General features: G+C 40.7%; 1 protein-coding gene across 1 annotated transcript in view; it reads right to left on the minus strand.

Annotated features, from left to right (window-relative positions):
- Positions 1–1239: 1239 nt before the first annotated feature.
- Positions 1240–18819, minus strand: part of LOC135501903 (serine/threonine-protein phosphatase 6 regulatory ankyrin repeat subunit B-like) — a 29594-nt gene continuing 12014 nt past the window's right edge. The window contains exons 3-4 of the mRNA XM_064794328.1: positions 5707–10031; positions 1240–5060 (exon numbers count right to left, since the gene is read on the minus strand). Of these exons, the coding sequence (XP_064650398.1) occupies positions 5715–9893 (4179 nt within the window). The 5' untranslated portion in view covers positions 9894–10031 and the 3' untranslated portion in view covers positions 1240–5060; positions 5707–5714. The remainder of the gene's footprint in view (positions 5061–5706; positions 10032–18819) is intronic.

The raw sequence follows: 18819 nt of genomic DNA on the forward strand, positions 1-18819 counted from the left end.
GGCATCAATATCAACTCCCATTCTATATCGAAGAATGTCACAAAGTTGACCTGCCGCTGGGATAAACATGTATACATCTTTCATTTAGGCCATCAGCTAATTTCCTTAGTTATGTATGCAAGCCCTTCCATCAAAATGGAATAGCTAGGAACTCACGTTTAAAAAACACCACCAAACACTTTTTTATTCGCAAATGTGACTTGCTAACTTTTTTATTTGACGCTTTAAAGTCACGGCAGGCAAGATTGAAGATTGCCTGTAGATGCTCTAACCTTCAATCGCAGCTCATCCTGACTCTCGCGAAATGTCTCGACTCCATCCTCGCACAGCGGGCATTTGTATCCTCCCTATGATATATTATTCAATCAATTTCAGAAACCTTTCAAAGGCCTACTATATGAGGATGGCCGACTCTGATTAACCCCTCCTGTCTCATCAGGCTTTTTGGGTTTTGAAAAACCGCCTGGCCTGGAAAGGTGCACTTGATGACAATCACAACAGGAAGAGACGGACATTTCGCTCTGGCAGGGAATCTGGCCCTGTCTTGGCTAATACGATAAAACAAAACAACAAAGGTACTCATGTTGTTGTATTTTGTACGGCCTCTACGCATGACAAGATTTTTTTCCCGAACAGTGAGTGTTTTCTGATATTAAGCAATGTAGGGATGGGCCAAGGAACGGTAAGACGCTTTCTCAGGCGCACACTCGTACCGGGACAGCTGGTTGCATCCGAACTGACTCAAATTTCGTTATGTTATTTTTATCGCCCATCCAAGTGTCACGGGAAAGGTGATTCTGATGTGGTCGGAATATTCGCTAGCTCTGCGCTAGCAGGTTCTATAGAACTGTAGAGAAGTGCTAAACAAACTCTTAGATATACGACACGGGCATTGCCCGGGACATGACGACATTGTCACAACCTTGGAATCGTCCTCGGTTACAGCCAACGACAACCGATAGGTCTCATAAAAAGGACGAGGTCCACAATAAAATTGAATTAGCTACGCCGTGGTATCTGCTGCATATTCGAATCGAGTCGTTTCGGGGGGGGGGGGGGGGGTCGGTGCAATTTCCAAAACGGGCATCCTTGCCTCACTTGTCCAGTCCTTACTTCGAGAGAAGAGCGTCTCGTCCATGTTCATTTAAAGGCTTCGTCCACAGTTACGGTGCCCTCCAGTCTCTGTTAATTACTATAATAGCTATACATATATATCGAACTCGGATAACAATGTTTGTCATTTTCTTGCCTCAGGCTATAATCTAATTATTGAAATAATAGGGAGGTTTCGCAATCTTTATAAGCAACATAGTACGAGGTACGAAGGTCTGTACGTAGTATCATCAAGTCCTGGGCGAATCCATTTACGGGACACTTGTAAATAGGCTTTCACACTTAGTAGTACATGGACTCAGCGAACTCATCAAAGACAGTCGTCGATAAAATACATCTATCATAATGGTTACATACTTAGTACACTTCGTAAGTGTTGCAAATCCTGTCCCTCATGTTAAGAATACAAACAGCATGATAACTAAACTAAACGGTGCAAAAGCAACAATAAACATACATAGTGATATCCAAGTACGTGCTGCCTCTAAGGCTCACATTGACTACAGAGAGTATCAAAGAGATAGAAACATCTGAGACGACCCCCCCCCCCGCCCTCATATGGAAATGTGAGTGTTTTCAATGAGTCCGGTGTAGAAGTTTGAAATGTCCCAGGATAGAATTTCCGGGGGAGCATGGATTCTATTATGCTCTTTAATCTCTGACCTATCGACGGTAATGTCACCGAAAGAACCATAATGTCATAATCTGACAAAATACAATAGGGTGGATGGTTTTTCCCTCGGACATTTTCTACTTCTACACCGGTTAGGATGAATCTGTACCGAATGACATAAAGTGTCTAACCATATTTCGAGTCTTATTGCTTGAAGACGGACACGAATTTTATGAACATTCCATTTACAAGCAATATCTCCCCCTATCTGTGCATTACCGAACTGTAATCAAAATGATTTGCGAAATTGCACATGATTACATGTACACATATAATGCCTTGAATTAGCCGGACTATAAAATATAATCGCAACGGACTCCGGTTCAGAAACACACAGTAAAGCCAGGACTTTCTTTTTTTAAGTCTCGCCTGTCGCAAGTGTTGAGACGGGTAGACAGCGCCTACTAGAATAGGGGGTGAGAACTGAAGGACTCGTTCGTCCAACGAGGCAAAACCACCATTGATTTGTTAAAGACTTTCATCAGTTCATTTGCCAAAGTTTGCCCACGTCGCACCAATTACTGCGGGAAGAATTGAATCTTAGATGTGGATATGATATTTCGGACAGTCTGGCGACAAACTTGTGGAAATTAAAGTGGTCGTTGACCGCGGATTTTTAAAGATAATCGGAAAAGCTTCTCGTTGATAGGTCTGAATACTGCAACCTATGAATATTCAATGGTGGTCTTATCTCGAACTGAAATTTTACTAAGGTAAATCTAATAACACCAAACCACTTTAATAAAACCACTCTTGCCACTTTCAAGTTTTTAAAACACCGGATTTGTATCCTAACAAATCTTTCCACCCAAAACCCACCTGTTTGGCACAAAAACCATTGTTTACAACCCAAAATCAACCATTCACAGCGACTCCCTATTTTTACACATGCCATGATGAAATTCTCATTAGGAAACTCTGAATCAAAGGAGATTTGCATTGAGCAACTTCGACCAAGGACACCTGGGCCTTCAAAAATCAAAATCTCACTGAAAATGTTTACAATAACTTTCATATGGTTCGCAAGGACACTTCGCTGGAATGGTTGCAATGAGTGATCAAGTCGCAGTTGTTTTGTCACGTTAACCCACTCACTACATTACCAGTCATTACCCAGCCTTTACCGCCATAAAATCTTTTCAACCTTCATTAAATAATTATCTTTCATAACAAATTCGCGTATCGGCCAAAATAATTCACGTTAGAATAACCTTCTACGGTCTCATTATGGTCACGTAAAAATCGCCACTGCAGCGAATATCTAAACGGTACATATATTGGGAAAAGATACACACATGTAGCTTAAATAAAACTGAATTTTATGATCAGTCATTAAGACCAGCGAGTTGGCTTAAACAACGTTAGAGAGAAACTCAAAATAGTTTGAAGTCTAAAAAGACACCCAAACAATTGTTGGAAAGCTGAAGGTGCACTAAGATTAAGGGTTGACTATAGGTACCGCCATTTTGGCTAGAAATTGCAATCAAAAAGCGCTTAGAACACCTTCAAAATGTAGTGAATGCTCATTTAAAACCCTGGAGGCTGTTCTCTGGAAAGCAATAAACAGACTCCAGCCCTTGAAATGAGCTTTCACTATGTTTTGAAAGAGCTCTAAAGGCTTTAGGATTTGGAGGACTCGACAAAATGGCGGTACCTATTGTCAACCCTTAAGGTGAAACTATATAGTCACTCTTTATTATGTTAATGTATTAGGAACACCGGATTCAAACACCAACAAATAGGACAAGATAATGGCTCATATGAAAGAGACTGGCGGGTGATTTTATCTAAAGCGCTATATGTACTGTACATGTACACAAAGCTTTCTGCATAAAATTGAAGTAAAAGCACTTGCTTGTCTTTGTCATATAACATGTTGTTCGGACGCAACGCAAACTATTATGTTTTCCGAGTAACACTTTTACCAGTTTGTGGATATTTTGGATGACTTCTTGTTGACTGGCAACATGGAGGCACTATAGTTTCACCTTAACGAGTATTCAATCTATATCCATCCACAAGTTTGCAGTCATTCTGTAATGAGAGTCATTACAAGCGTATATAAAACCGTAATCACTTGATCATTTAGAACTTGTGACAGGGCCTACCAGGCTTCACACTCTTAAATGTTACTCACAAAATATAGGAAATAATGAATGTGACTCTCTTGCAATACAACGTTATGATAGTAATAGACTGGCTTCAAACAGCTTGCAATCTCTAGGCCTTCTGACTTCTACCATATAATATTGTGACACATATAATTATAAAAAGTTACACCGAACATAATACAATATAAGTCGATACAAGTTTATACATGTAAATACATGACAATACAATTTATACAATTCAATACATAAGGATATTAAGGTTATAAGGTAGCTACCCTACCTCATGCAATTACAATATCGATACAAGTTAACATGTCAATACAAGATATACCAGTCCATACCTTTGTTCACCCATGCAGTCAGCATATCAAAGGGTGTAAGTAACTCATAAGTACTATGTAAGGAATTGAGTGCAACATCCAACTTCCTGTGTCATAATACCGATCTGAGAGTGTCTGGATATGTAAGCCAAGCCCCATGTTGATAATATGCGCATTGTCGTTGGATGCCATCCAACATTCAACTCAATCGAGATGAACAATGCCAATGTGTCGCCTTTGTATCAATTTCATAGTTAAAAGTAGAAAATAGATTGTAAAACTTCAGAAATCATCTTAAATAAGACAGGGTTGCATTTTTTACCAAAATCTGAAAGTTCTGATACTTTTTTTTCAGAACTGGTGAACATTTGGTATATCATCTCCGTGATGTGTCCCCAACCTCGGAAAGTCTACAGTTTTGCAATTTCATCTCTGAATAACGGGAGGTGTAAGAGGTGGAGGGGGTCTGAATAATTTCAGAAGTTTTCTAAAATGTTACGGTTGTGCTTGTTTTCCTTTGTACACCACACGATCCCTCACCATTCTCTCTCTCAAAGTCAACATAGCAGCTATTTTGAGCCCGGTGTCATTTCAAGAACGAATTCCCTACCACTTGGCTTTGAAGGTCCTGACGCACTTGAGGCTTTCGATGTCGAACCAAAGTCCGAGATACCCTGCCAGAGACTCTCTCCGACCGCTGCGCCTGTCGCGTCGGCCCAACTCGCACACATGCACTCTCGTGGTTTGAACTGGCGGGGCCGGGTGAGGCCAGGGAATAACCATAGATGTGGTTACACCGGAGCATCCGTCTCGCATACAAAGTGTTCATCGGGGTGAAGATTACTGGAAATAAACTTATTAATATCAGGCACATTGTACTTCTGAAAGCGATTACTCAACACTATTTATTGTGTATGAAGTGGTTTCACGTGACGCCATCACCTTGCATGCTGGAGGGATAGACAAAAGAAAGCAAGCCCAAAAGACCATGACAGTATTTGATTTAATTAAGTCAGGCACTACAAATCATTGCCCAGCCCTCCAAGAATCTATTCGGTGGATTGTAGGCCAATACGAGAGATATTGTAGTTAGATAGTTCATTCAAACAAAGTGTATATATGCATTTTTGAACCAAGAGGGGAATTGGTCACTGTAATCAAAGACAATGAAAGAATTATTTCTACCGGCTGTGCTGTAATTTAGTATGGTATTAACATACTAAAAAGGACTTGCTGTAATCAGCGTTATTTACGCAATGGAACTCACAAACGAAACTATGATATCAAGCATGGACGAAGCATGTCTTGAACATAATTTGAGGTCATCAACAAGTTTATATTATAAATTATAATGAATTCTAGATGATCTATCATCAGAAAATTCTCTTTTCTGATATCCGACATCTCGGAATATACAATGTACGCGAAGATGAGTGAATTATTAATTTTAAAGCTAATTGTCTTCATTGGGATTGACCAAGAGAGTTACCTTGCTCGCTATTCTAATTTGACGATGTAACAACCTATGTCAGGCTCGTCATCAGCGGCTTCAATGCCTGGCCCATCTTCCCTCGCGTCGTCACCATGGTTCTCATCACCACGCTCCAGGCGGGACATCCTACCAACGATTGCCTTCATCAGCTTGGCGACTTGATGAGACTTGGCTATGTTGAGTTTCAAGCCTTCCAGCAGATTGACGCTGGGCTGCCAGTAGAACGGTAGGTTGCCCTTGCCGAGGTAATCCTCAAGTTGGCTGTAGATGATGTAGACCATCTCTGGCAGGCTCCTGTTTGTCTCAAGGAAGTCGTCTATGTTATGAAGGAAGACTGTCTTCAGGAGGTAGCTCGTAAGGAAGTGACTGACGAAATGTATGACGCCGTTCGTGTCTTTAATCACAACGCCACATGCCATAGGTGACCTCAGACACTTTGCTGTGATGTATGCGTCTTTGATTCTTGGATCCAAAGGTGCGATTGTGGCAGGTTCTAGATGAGAGAAGGAGATCCGCAACATTCTTTCTCTGTCTTCCTCGGGTAGCGACCGTCCGTACTCACTGTCCTTGTGTGGCGGTTTGAGGACCAGCCTATACCCACTCTTCCTCAAGGTGTCCTCGTCCATCTTCCAGGTCTTCTTGATAGCATCGTCTGGCCAATCATCAACATGAAATATCGGTACTATATCCAAAGAGATAAGGAGACTGGATGATATATTTTCAAGCCTTCTGATAGTCACAGGAACACTGGCCAATCCTCTTCTAGCATCAGCGTGAGATAAGATGTATCCGGTCCGTTGATAAACACAAACGTCCGCCGTTACCTCACTTTCAGATTCTCCTTTCTGTAGTGCAGAATCGGACCAATCCTCTTGCCAATCATCGGGCCAATCATTTACAGGTAAGGTTGTTACTATATGCTCTGAGACAATGCGTTTTGAAGGTTTATCATCGGGCCATCTGATAGTCACAGGAACACTGGCACAGCCTCCTCCAGCAACTGCCTGCAAAAGGATTTCTCCGCTTTTTTTAGACTCTTGGGCTTTTGCGCTAGATTCTAGGTTTTGGCTTTCACCCTCATGGAGTGCTTTACTTGATAAAAACCTGCTCTTAATTGTTCTAGTTTTTATATACTTATATCCATGTAATTTATCAACCATTTCGTTTCGAGAGAGATGATATGGAGATACCAATCTAAGGAAGTCCATTTCATCAGGCAGCTGAACCTTCGTGCCCTCAGCCGAACTTCCGCATAACTCTGAACCCTTAACAACCTCCTTCTCCCTTACAAACCCCATGATAGTTTCTGAAACACCACCCTCGATAATATTCACGCTGCCTAGTCCCAGTACACCCGATAGTTCTGAAAGTTTGTATCTATACGCGGGTGTAGCATATTGCTCATTTAATCGCGACATGACGTAAGAGAGACTTTGTTCGCAGGAATGTCCTAATCGGTTGCTTGCTTGATAATTAAGTTTTGATTGAAAGGGGAAGCATTCATAAGCCTTCAATCCATGGATGTTGGGTCGTTTGCAGTCAAGCCCAGCGATGATAAGATATTGATAGATATCTAGGCAACCGGACTCAGCTGCTAGATGAAGCAGTCCTTTTCCATTTACGCTGCAGTTCATGTCAGCTCCAAGCTGATGAAGTTGTCTAACTGTCCGAAAATGACCACCTGAAACTGCCTTGGCAATAGGCGACCACCCACTGGCATTGGGCAAATCCAATAACTTCCGTACATCACTGCTTCCCAAGTATTTCACGATATCGGCATGGCCACACGAAGCAGCAGAATGCATAATACTCTCTGACGAAGGGTGTGATGTGGATGTATCTGCTCCACTCCTTATTAGGAGTTGGACCACTGAGAGATGACCCTTTATGATAGCATTTTGAAGTGGGGTGTTTCCTTTCAAGTCACGGATTTCTAATGACATCCCGCGTCTAAAAAGATCTTCAACGACCCGTCGTCGACCAAACGTTGCACCAATATTTAATAGCGATCCATAACTAGAACTTCTGGAACAAGCACCTTCTTTCAACAAAACGTCAACAATTTCAACATTACCCCATTTAGCTGCGCAAACTATCGGAGTGTCGTTTTCATAGTTACTGACTTCAATAATTGCATCCGCTTTAACTAATAGATCCACCACATCCTTATGTCCTTCAGTCGAGGCGACGATGATTGGAGTATCCCCGTCCTTGTCTTTACATTCTATATTCGCCCCCGCTTTAATCAATAGATCCACCACCTCTTGGTGTCCTTTTATCGAGGCGATGATGATTGGAGTATTCCCGCTAATTTTTTTACATTCTATATTCGCCCCCGCTTTAATCAATAGATCCACCACCTCTTGGTGTCCTTTAATCGAGGCGATGATGATTGGAGTATTCCCGCCATTGTCTTTACATTCTATATCCGCCCCCGCTTTAATCAATAGATCCACCACCTCTTGGTGTCCTTTAATCGAGGCGATGATGATTGGAGTATTCCCGTCCTTGTCTTTACAATCTATATTCACCCCCGCTTTAATCAATAGATCCACCACCTCTTGATGTCCTTCAATCGATACACACCCTATAGGAGTTCTTCCCTCATCGTTGGCATGATCTATATTCGCCCCCGCTTTAATCAATAGATCCACCACCTCTTTGTATCCATTAATCGAGGCAATGATGATTGGAGTATCCCCGTCCTTGTCTTTACATTCTATATTCGCCCCCGCTTTAATCAATAGATCCACCACCTCTTGGTGTCCTTTAATCGAGGCGATGATGATTGGAGTATTCCCGCCATTGTCTTTACAATCTATATTCACCCCCGCTTTAATCAATAGATCCACCACCTCTTGATGTCCTTCAATCGATACACACCCTATAGGAGTTCTTCCCTCATCGTTGGCATGATCTATATTCGCCCCCGCTTTAATCAATAGATCCACCACCTGTTGGTGTCCTTTAATCGAGGCAATGATGATTGGAGTATTCCCGCCATTGTCTTTACATTCTATATTCGCCCCCACTTTAATCAATAGATCCACCACCTCTTGGTGTCCTTTAATCGAGGCAATGATGATTGGAGTATTCCCGCCATTGTCTTTACATTCTATATTCGCCCCCGCTTTAATCAATAGATCCACCACCTCTTGGTGTCCATTAATCGAGGCAACGATGATTGGTGTATTCCCGCTAATGCTTTTACATTCTATATTCGCCCCCGCTTTAATCAATAGATCCACCACCTCTTGGTGTCCTTTAATCGAGGCGATGATGATTGGAGTATCCCCGTCCTTGTCTTTACATTCTATATTCGCCCCCGCTTTAATCAATAGATCCACCACCTCTTGGTGTCCTTTAATCGAGGCGTTGATGATTGGAGTATCCCCGTCCTTGTCTTTACATTCTATATTCGCCCCCGCTTTAATCAATAGATCCACCACCTCTTGGTGTCCTTTAATCGAGGCGATGATGATTGAAGTATTCCCGCTAATGCTTTTACATTCTATATTCGCCCCCGCTTTAATCAATAGATCCACCACCTCTTGGTGTCCTTTAATCGAGGCGTTGATGATTGGAGTATCCCCGTTCTTGTCTTTACAATCTATATTCACCCCCGCTTTAATCAATAGATCCACCACCTCTTGGTGTCCTTTAATCGAGGCAATGATGATTGGAGTATTCCCGCCATTGTCTTTACATTCTATATTCGCCCCCGCTTTAATCAATAGATCCACCACCTCTTGGTGTCCTTTAATCGAGGCAATGATGATTGGAGTATTCCCGCCATTGTCTTTACATTCTATATTCGCCCCCGCTTTAATCAATAGATCCACCACCTCTTGGTGTCCTTTAATCGAGGCGATGATGATTGGAGTATTCCCGCCATTGTCTTTACATTCTATATTCGCCCCCGCTTTAATCAATAGATCCACCACCTCTTGGTGTCCTTTAATCGAGGCGATGATGATTGGAGTATTCCCGCCATTGTCTTTACATTCTATATTCGCCCCCGATATAATCAATAAATCCAGCACCTCTTGGTGTCCATTAATCGAGGCGATGATGATTGGAGTATTCCCGCCATTGTCTTTACATTCTATATTCGCCCCCGCTTTAATCAATAGATCCACCACCTCTTTGTTTCCTATAGCCGAGGCGATGATTAGGATATCCATGTAATTTTTGCACTTTATATGTACTCCAGTTCACAGAATGACAGGAGGAATCTGATTAGCAAAAAATAACCGAATGCTGCTGCATCGAACGGAGCAAGTTGGAGCCGTGTGGCTGGCATCGTGGACTGTTCTTGGGAGCTGGAAATCAAACATTTCCATAATACAGTGCGTATCAAAATGAAATGGCCAGGGCCATTGTGCTCACCTCATGTGGAGGAAAGATGGATAAAGAGCATGGTATTGTGTCATGTAGTGTTAGGTTTGATGTAGGTCCAAGCAATTACAATTTCCCCAAAATGGCCAATTTACATAACATTCGACCCCTGTGACCTTGAAAAGTAGGTCAAATCAAAGAAGACCCGGGTTACACATTGAATGGTTGTTAGAATTAGATGTACCTATGATATAAAATTGGTGCCAATCGGGCAAGTCATTACTAGGAATAATGGCATTTTGAAGAATTTAGGATTTGGCCCCCTCCCTGGAGGCCAAACGGCAAATCAGATCGCACCAAACTTCGGTACCTGAGATCACCTGACCAAGGGGTACATGTGTACTTAATTTGTGATCAATAGTCATTGCAGTTAAGAAACGTGCCATAGTTACGGCCTGACGGCCAATTTACGCCATTTGACCTCTGTGACCTTGACAAGAAGGTCAAATTAAAAACCTGTGTGACATATACTGTATGGTGGTTAGATGTACCCATGATATCAAATTGGTGGCAATCGGGCAAGAAGTTAAGGAATAATCACATTTTTAAGGTTTTTGGATTTTGCCCCTGGTGGTCAAGTGGTGAATCATATTGGACCAAACTTCGATCCCTGAGATCACCTGACTAAGGGGTAAATGTGTACCAAATTTGGTATCAATAGTCATTGCAGTTTATAAACGTGCCATCGTTACATCCTAACGGCCAATTTACACCATTTGACCTCTGTGACCTTGAAAAGGAGGTCAAATCAAAAACCCGGAGGATATATGATGCACCTTTGCTAGAAGTACCTACCATATTTTTTTCAAAATTTCCCGACTACTATTAAGGGAGATATTGCATATTTTCACTTTTAACGTTTGGCCCCCTGGTGGCCAAACCATGAAACGAATCGGACCGAAACTTGGTCTCCAAGGTGTCATGACATAAGGGTACATGTGTACCAAGTTTCAAGTCAATAGCTCTAACAGTTACGAAACGTGCCCTGCTAACGGACGACGGACGACGACGACGACGACGACGACGACGGACGACGGACGCCACGGTATGGGATAAGCTCACCTCTGCTAAGAGGTGAGCTAAAAACTGATAGACTCAATGATATCTGGAGTCCTTCCAAATGCAAATGATCCCTTGTATTCTTCAGTGAAATTTTTCCAGACCCATAATCATACTTTTACATGTCGAAAGAAGTGTTCAAAGAAGGTTACGATACAACCGTCAGAAGGCCATGCATGCGATGCAGATCAAAATAATGCACCAAAACTAACTGTCCATGGTTGTCGCTTTAATTTTCCTAAATTTCCAATGCGCCAAACTACTATCATTGATGCTCCTGATGTGAACACCGTTCCCACAGATATTTACCAACAATGGCGCAACAACTACAAGCGTATACGAAAATTCATACTTCGACAAACATATGAGGCCAACTGCAACAACACTACTGTCAATTTCACAAGGTTCGCCAATTACACCTTTGACGAATACCTGACTGCTCTAAACATGACAGATGATGATTACATCAATGCAATAAGCACATCAGTTGCAAGCAAAGGCAGCGGTTCTGAAGTATTCCTTGAACGAGACTGTCAAGACGTCTTCACAAATAATTACAATAGAAACATTCTTGACATCCATGGTGCCAACATGGACTTGTCCTTCATCATTGACGAATATGCATGTGTAGCCTATATATTAGGTTATCTCACAAAGGGTGAAAGTGGATTGTCACGCCTGCTCAAACAAATTGAGGTAGAAAGTGCAAAGTATGGTCAAACCCCAGACAACAAAATGAAAATGTTCGGCCGAGCCATTGACAATAGTCGTGAGGTGTCCAGGCCCGAGGCAATTTATCGTATGCTAGGCCTTCCCATGTGCTACAGCACAAGAACTCATCGATTCATCAATGTAAACAAACCATCTCACCGTGATGGCTTGTTACGTCCAAACATAGACAGCTTAGAGGAAGGTAACAACCCTTTCCACAACAATATCATTGACTATTACAGTAACCGACCAGACAATCTCTCACAAATATGTTCAGCAGAATTTGCAAGAGATCATAACATTTTTCCTTGCAGTGGTGCTGCAAATCTTGATGACAATATTTTAGACAATGCTGAAACTGATGAACCCAAAAATATAAATCCTCGCTTTCCATTGAAGAACAACATGGGTTTTATATCTAAACGTACAAAGCCTATAGTAATCAGATATTATCTGAATAAAAAGGAAGACAATGAAATTAAACGTGGCCTGTTGCTACTGTTTCACCCCTTCACGAATGAAAACGAACAAATTCACAGTCATCCACATCAACCTCTATCCCAGTTATTTGAAAAGAACTTTCAATTGATAGAAGCTATGCGTCAGCAGTTTGAGCCAAATCGTGACATTTTGGTCAATATAATGACAGCCATGGAGGATTACAATGGTGAACTCGTTGAAAATGCTTCAGATGACGAGGAAGGCAATGATTCTGATACAGAACTAGAGCCCCCTGATAAAACCTCAAACGAGGATATCAACCACTTCATCTCGTTGGCAAACAACCCCAAGGACAGTAGTTCATCAAAATTACCTGACAGGTTGTCTATTTGTAAACTCACGCGAAACCTGAACTTACAACAACGTGTGATATTTGATGATATTGTACAACGCCTAAAAGATCCCAAACTCAAAGAGAAGCCGTTTCATTTGTACATTGCAGGGAGAGCTGGGGTAGGCAAAACCTACCTTCTCACACTGCTGGTAAAACTGGCCAAATATCAGTTAATGAATTCTGGTGATAACCTAAACAAAGACACTGTTTTAACAATGTCACCTACAGCAACTGCAGCACGTCTAGTTGATGGTGTAACCATTGAAAGTGCCATTGGAATGTAGACGACGTGCACCAAACATCAATATTTTCAAACAATGCGACCCTTGCATTCAAGTATGAGAATGTACGTTTACTCTGCATTGATGAAATCTCCATGTGCGGGGCCAATAAACTACATAAAATACACACTCGCTTGGAGGATATTATAGGCAAGAAGAAAGATCCATTTGGAGGTTTGTCTGTAATAATGCACTGGAGATTTCCAGCAATTACCACCTGTTCGAGATCGTTGGATTTTTAAACAATTTACACGCCCCAATGGTATCCAGTTTACTGCAGTCAACAAATGGAAGGTATACTTCCGAGCCCACCAATTAGATAAAAAAATGCGCTCTTTGGAAGACCCTGCATTTTCCCATTAATGAGACAGAATTGGACAGGGCCATGAGGCCCCAACCAATGGTGATGTCAAACATTTAAAAGAACGTATCCAAAATTGTCCCAATGAAAATAACAATGCTCTATACATGACTGGTGACATTGCAATCATTGTCCTTGACAACATTCGCCGTCAGCAAATTAATGAACACAAACTGCAACATCTTCTACACACCCCACCAACAACTTTTATTGCAGAGGACAAAGTTTTTAATGCCAACAGCTATGACAGAAACAAAGTCTTATCACTATCCTATAGCAAAACAGGCCATTTGCCCTCTGTTCTAAATTTGAAAGAACAATGCCCTGTCATGCTTACAATCAATTTGAATAAACAAGACGGCCTAACAAATGGTGTGAGAGTTTACGTAGTGCATGTAGATGAACAAAATGTCATTGTGTGGGTAAAGTTCCCATCCAACATAGGCGTGCGTACAGCGAATGTTGCTAGAACAAAGTACACACCACCTGACATTCCTGGGGCAGAGCTCATTTTAAAAGCAAATACCACTTTCAAACTTTCGGACAATCCTCAAAATAGTATTAAAATAAAACGACGGCAATTACCTCTGGTATTAGCATATGCAATAACAAGTCACAAAGCCCAGGGTTTAACACTTAAAGAAGTAATTATCGACTTCCAAAGGGACTCATCAAACCGTCAAAGCAGAGCACCAGCAGGAAGCTTCTATGTTGCCATTATACGGGCAAGAAAATTTACTGACGTTTACCTCAAGTCATTCAATAGTTCTCTAATGATCACAGCAGATGCAAATGTCCAAGACGAATTGGAAGACCTAGCCTCAACGAGGACACATTCTTTATGCAAAACATACCTTCATCAGCCTCATTTCACTAATTTAAAGGGAATGATTCAGCAGGAAATAAAAATAATGTACCTCAATATCAATGGATTTCTGCACGGTGAACACAACATAGACTTGCAATATGACCTTAACGTTCAAAACTGTGATGTCCTCTGCTTTGCCGAAACCAAACTTTCCTCAGCAATTCCAGATGAAGCCCTGGCGATACCTAACTTCCACCTATTATCAAGACTAGATTTTGCTAGCGAAACTCTTGGTCTCATTCTCTACATTTCCAATAGCAAACACATAGATATAAACATCAGTAAACAGGTAAACTTTGCTGACACCAAATCACAACTCCTGCAAATATAACTTAATGGCACTCCTGTGACCTTTGCTTACATTCATCCCACATATGCAAACTCTGGCATTGAAAATCTCCTCCAACAGTGTTCAGGCCAATCAATAGTTATGGGCGACCTTAACTTTGACATTAACATTGATAACCAACTGCAGCGATTCACTAATATTTGTAAAAAAATTCTTTTACCATTGCCCTGCGGTCCTGCACAAGAATTCATGCTCAGTTAGACCATATTCTTACCCACGAGTTGTTAAACAAACAACATCACACAGAGGCATTCCACAACATCGTTTCTGATCATGCAGGCATTACCATACGCTACTGTTAAACCTTCCTCTTACCACTGAAAATCCCACTAATTATGACAGATAAAGCTTGATCCTGCAATTGCTCCAATGTTATCACAACTTCATAATTTCTTCTTGTAGCAATGTCCCATTCATCAAGCTTTACCCACACTGCGAAGGAAACGACAATAACAGGATATCTGCATGATGTCAGCGAAATCATGAAAGGCAAGGATGAAAAGGGCACACAATACTTTAATGCAGAATTGCAAATCAGCGACACTAAATATGACAGAGAAGTGTGCTTCTCGCCTAAAAAGCGAGAAACTTTCCTCGAGAAAGCATCCTCCAAGAGCCCTGTGAAATTTCAGCATTTTGTCAAAAGTCCAAGTAAATTTGACCATGACAAAAATGATATCAAGGTGGGGGAACGCACTTCCATGGTTGATACAAATGTGCAGTTCCCATACACAAAGCCTGCACATAGTGCAATTCCAGAAATAAAACTCATTGACCTAGGCTCTTTTAAGCAGTATCAGCAGGTGAATGTAAATGTTAAAGTCATAAACGTAAAACTACCCGAAGAGAGGAACACTGCAAAGAGAGCTCGAACATCTCTGCAAGAATGCACAATTTCTGATAACACAGCTCATTCAATCATCACCCTATGGGAAGATTTCATGGACACACTAGAACCAAACAAATCCTATGAGATAAAGCAAGCATCAGTGTCGCCTTTTCAGGGAGGAAGGCTGAGCTCTACAAAACACACAGTCATAACACAAATTGAAGATCTCGAAGATGTTGTTCTGCCACCACCAGATGAGTCTTTCATCGCCAAAATTGTTGGTGCAGAGGTCTTCATTAAGGCGTACTGTGATGCGTGCAAAAAGAGCATAAATGCCCCTCACCCCGCAGACTCATTTTTCAAATGCACTAACTCAAACTGCGGTCTAACGCAGCTCTCAGAAACTATTCAGTACAACAACTGGGCCCGCTTAAGGCTCCGCAAAGAGGACACTACCACACTGACGTATGTGTGCCCTGCCCATATCTTACAACCCTTCATCAACAACATACCTCAAAACGAAGACGAAATCATTCCAGCACTATTCCGTCTACCCCAACACCTTTACAGGGCAGGCAAAACGAAAGTAATTACCAACATGGTCCCAGTGGCTGTTATTTGAAGATACATATACTTGGTATATCATGCATAATTTCCATCAACGGTATCAAGAGAAAAGCAGTGTTCACTCTCAAGCATAACCAACACTGAAGAACAACTTCATTGTTGTCGGGTGCAGTGGTTGTTAGTGACTTCAGATGTGAACAAAGATACTATAATGTTCCAATTAAGGTCATCGCCATAAACTCTTGTAGTACAAATATATTTCATTGCCAAACTTTTACTTGCTGTAGTCAACTTCACAAAATGCTCTAATTGTCCATTATAAGGCGTCTTTGTGAATTTATGTACGTGGTGTCCCACAAAAAAGACACCGAAACATTCCTGCATATTCTGTGTTTTTTGGTAAAGGGCTGAACATTGCAAAACTCCACCTGTTGCATTAATTTATCCACTGCCACATTATATCATGACATTTGATTTGTCTTCATTGATCACAAAAAATAGTATACTTCAGTGTTATCTGTAATATTGGTACCCATTACTGTACACCTCACAATTTTCACAAGCCCTATATTTTCGTAAGTCACGCAACAAAAGTTTCAATCGCAAAAACTCATAGGCGCTATAATTGGAGTAATGACGTTACAAACCATATTTACTACTGTTCAATGCCATATGTGGTAACACCAATTCGCAGATAGCATCACAGTTACAGTATAGCCATTTCCCATTAGAGCATAAGTGCTGCCATCAGGTAATTCTATCACTTTACAGAAGTGCAAATTTTTTATCGGTGAAATAATTGAAAAAGTGATTCCAAATTAATAATTAGCATCGCAATATTATCATAATCTACCTTATTCAGTATTGACATCGCCTAAGGAACCATTTCAAAATAACGCAAGGCCAATAAAACTAAATTTTTTAGTTTGGAGACAAGGAGGTCAACGATATAAAGGCCAAAATTTAGTTTCGTGGTGAACTTGCAGCTTCACCATACAAAATTTTGCAGCAAAAAAGACCCCCGCATTTAGTCTTTTGAAGGGGAGAGGACATCCACTGAGACACTAAAAACTAGTACTTTTGGCTTCACTTGTATTTTGAGATGGTCCCTAAATGTATAGTACATCTGCAGGAGAGAACAGTTCATTGTACTTGTCCATGACAAACAACCATATCAAAGCCATGACGTTGCCAGTTCTTAAACAAAATCACTTACCTTCAAAAAGGTGATTTTGTCCTAAGTAGCAAAAAAAATTATGCAACACACATTGCTGCAAAAAGAAACGATGGTTAATCAATACTGTTCTCTCATGCAGATTCATACTTGTTGATTGTACAATTTTTTCACTGCCAAATAATGTGTTAATCAGCCATTAAGAGGCCATTCATAGAGTACTATGCACCTGTAGAAGGATACTAGTACATACTTTATGGACAACCCCTAATTTGGACAATTTCCACATAAATGGTACATGATCATTATATTTTGTATTTCGCATTACCTTGTACCATGTCAAGGTCACTGTCTGTATTATCAAACTGTATGGTGAGGTCCACCACAGTGCTTCCAATTTTTATTGCATTATGTCAGTATTATAAACTTAAGTGATTTTATTGTCCATTCCACATAAATGGTACATGATCATTATATTTTGTATTTCGCATTACCTTGTACCATGTCAAGGTCACTGTCTGTATTATCAAACTGTATGGTGAGGTCCACCACAGTGCTTCCAATTTTTATTGCATTATATGTCAGTATTATAAACTTAAGTGATTTTATTGTCCATTGCATAATATTTTTCAATTCATTGCTTAGAGTATAGTGCAACAATATACCTCTCAAAACAAAATTGTCCATTTCAAACAAGCTTCTACCATTAAGGGATTTTGAAGGTTACCTGTTAAAAAAGAAGTTCCTAAACTAACTATAGGTGGCATGTATATTCATCTGATCAACAGGCAGCTTTGGAGCCTTCACAACCTGTTTGTAAACAAATAACCTCATACGCCACAACAGCCATCCAATCCCTTTAACCAAGTTTTTAATATACTCAACCCATTATACACCTCTATCTAGTCAATACTCCTTATTACCTTCAAAAAAATTCTGTAAACAGCACCAATGTCTTAGATATACCATATAACATTAACAATCACACCTTACCATCCAGTCTCTCATCGTACTCAGGGTTTCTGTCCATAATGTAGCATATAATTAACCAGTACGCATATTAAATACAACAAAGCCTACCTACTGCTGAATTGTCTGTTACTGCTGAATTGTCTGTATAATGATAACAGTTTATTTCTAATACATATATTCTAATAAACCACTTATTCGTTTTTCTCTTTCCTGCTGTCCATACATTTAGTATCAACTCATCCATGGTCACCGAAACTAAAATAATCTTGTTTCTCCAAGGACCCCTTCCCCCTGGCCAGGCCCTCAGGTACTTCAAACCAGGATCTTACATTCCAACCTTCAAGTGAGGAAAAATCAACGTCCTGAAGAAGTTTCCTCCCGTAGATGGAAGTTTTTAAAAAGACCCCTTTCCCATAGAAAAGTGGAGCACAGGTGCCGTAGTACCTAGACACCCCCAAATATTATGCTACCAAATGTTCTTGGCCAATAGCGTAACTCGATTCACATCATGTGATTTCAAGTCATCACATCGTATCGGATCCAAAAAAGCAATAACGGATCCAAAAAAATGTCGTAACGGATCCTAAAAGGTTTTTTTGTATATTTCATTAAAAACAAATTGTTTCATTATTTTCCTTTGGATTGATTTCTTTGCCAAGACATTTGGTTGCATAATATAGCAAATAGTGGATGTTTAAGGTCGTCC

Source organism: Lineus longissimus, chromosome 17, assembly GCF_910592395.1.
Source record: "Lineus longissimus chromosome 17, tnLinLong1.2, whole genome shotgun sequence".
NCBI lineage: Eukaryota > Metazoa > Nemertea > Pilidiophora > Heteronemertea > Lineidae > Lineus > Lineus longissimus.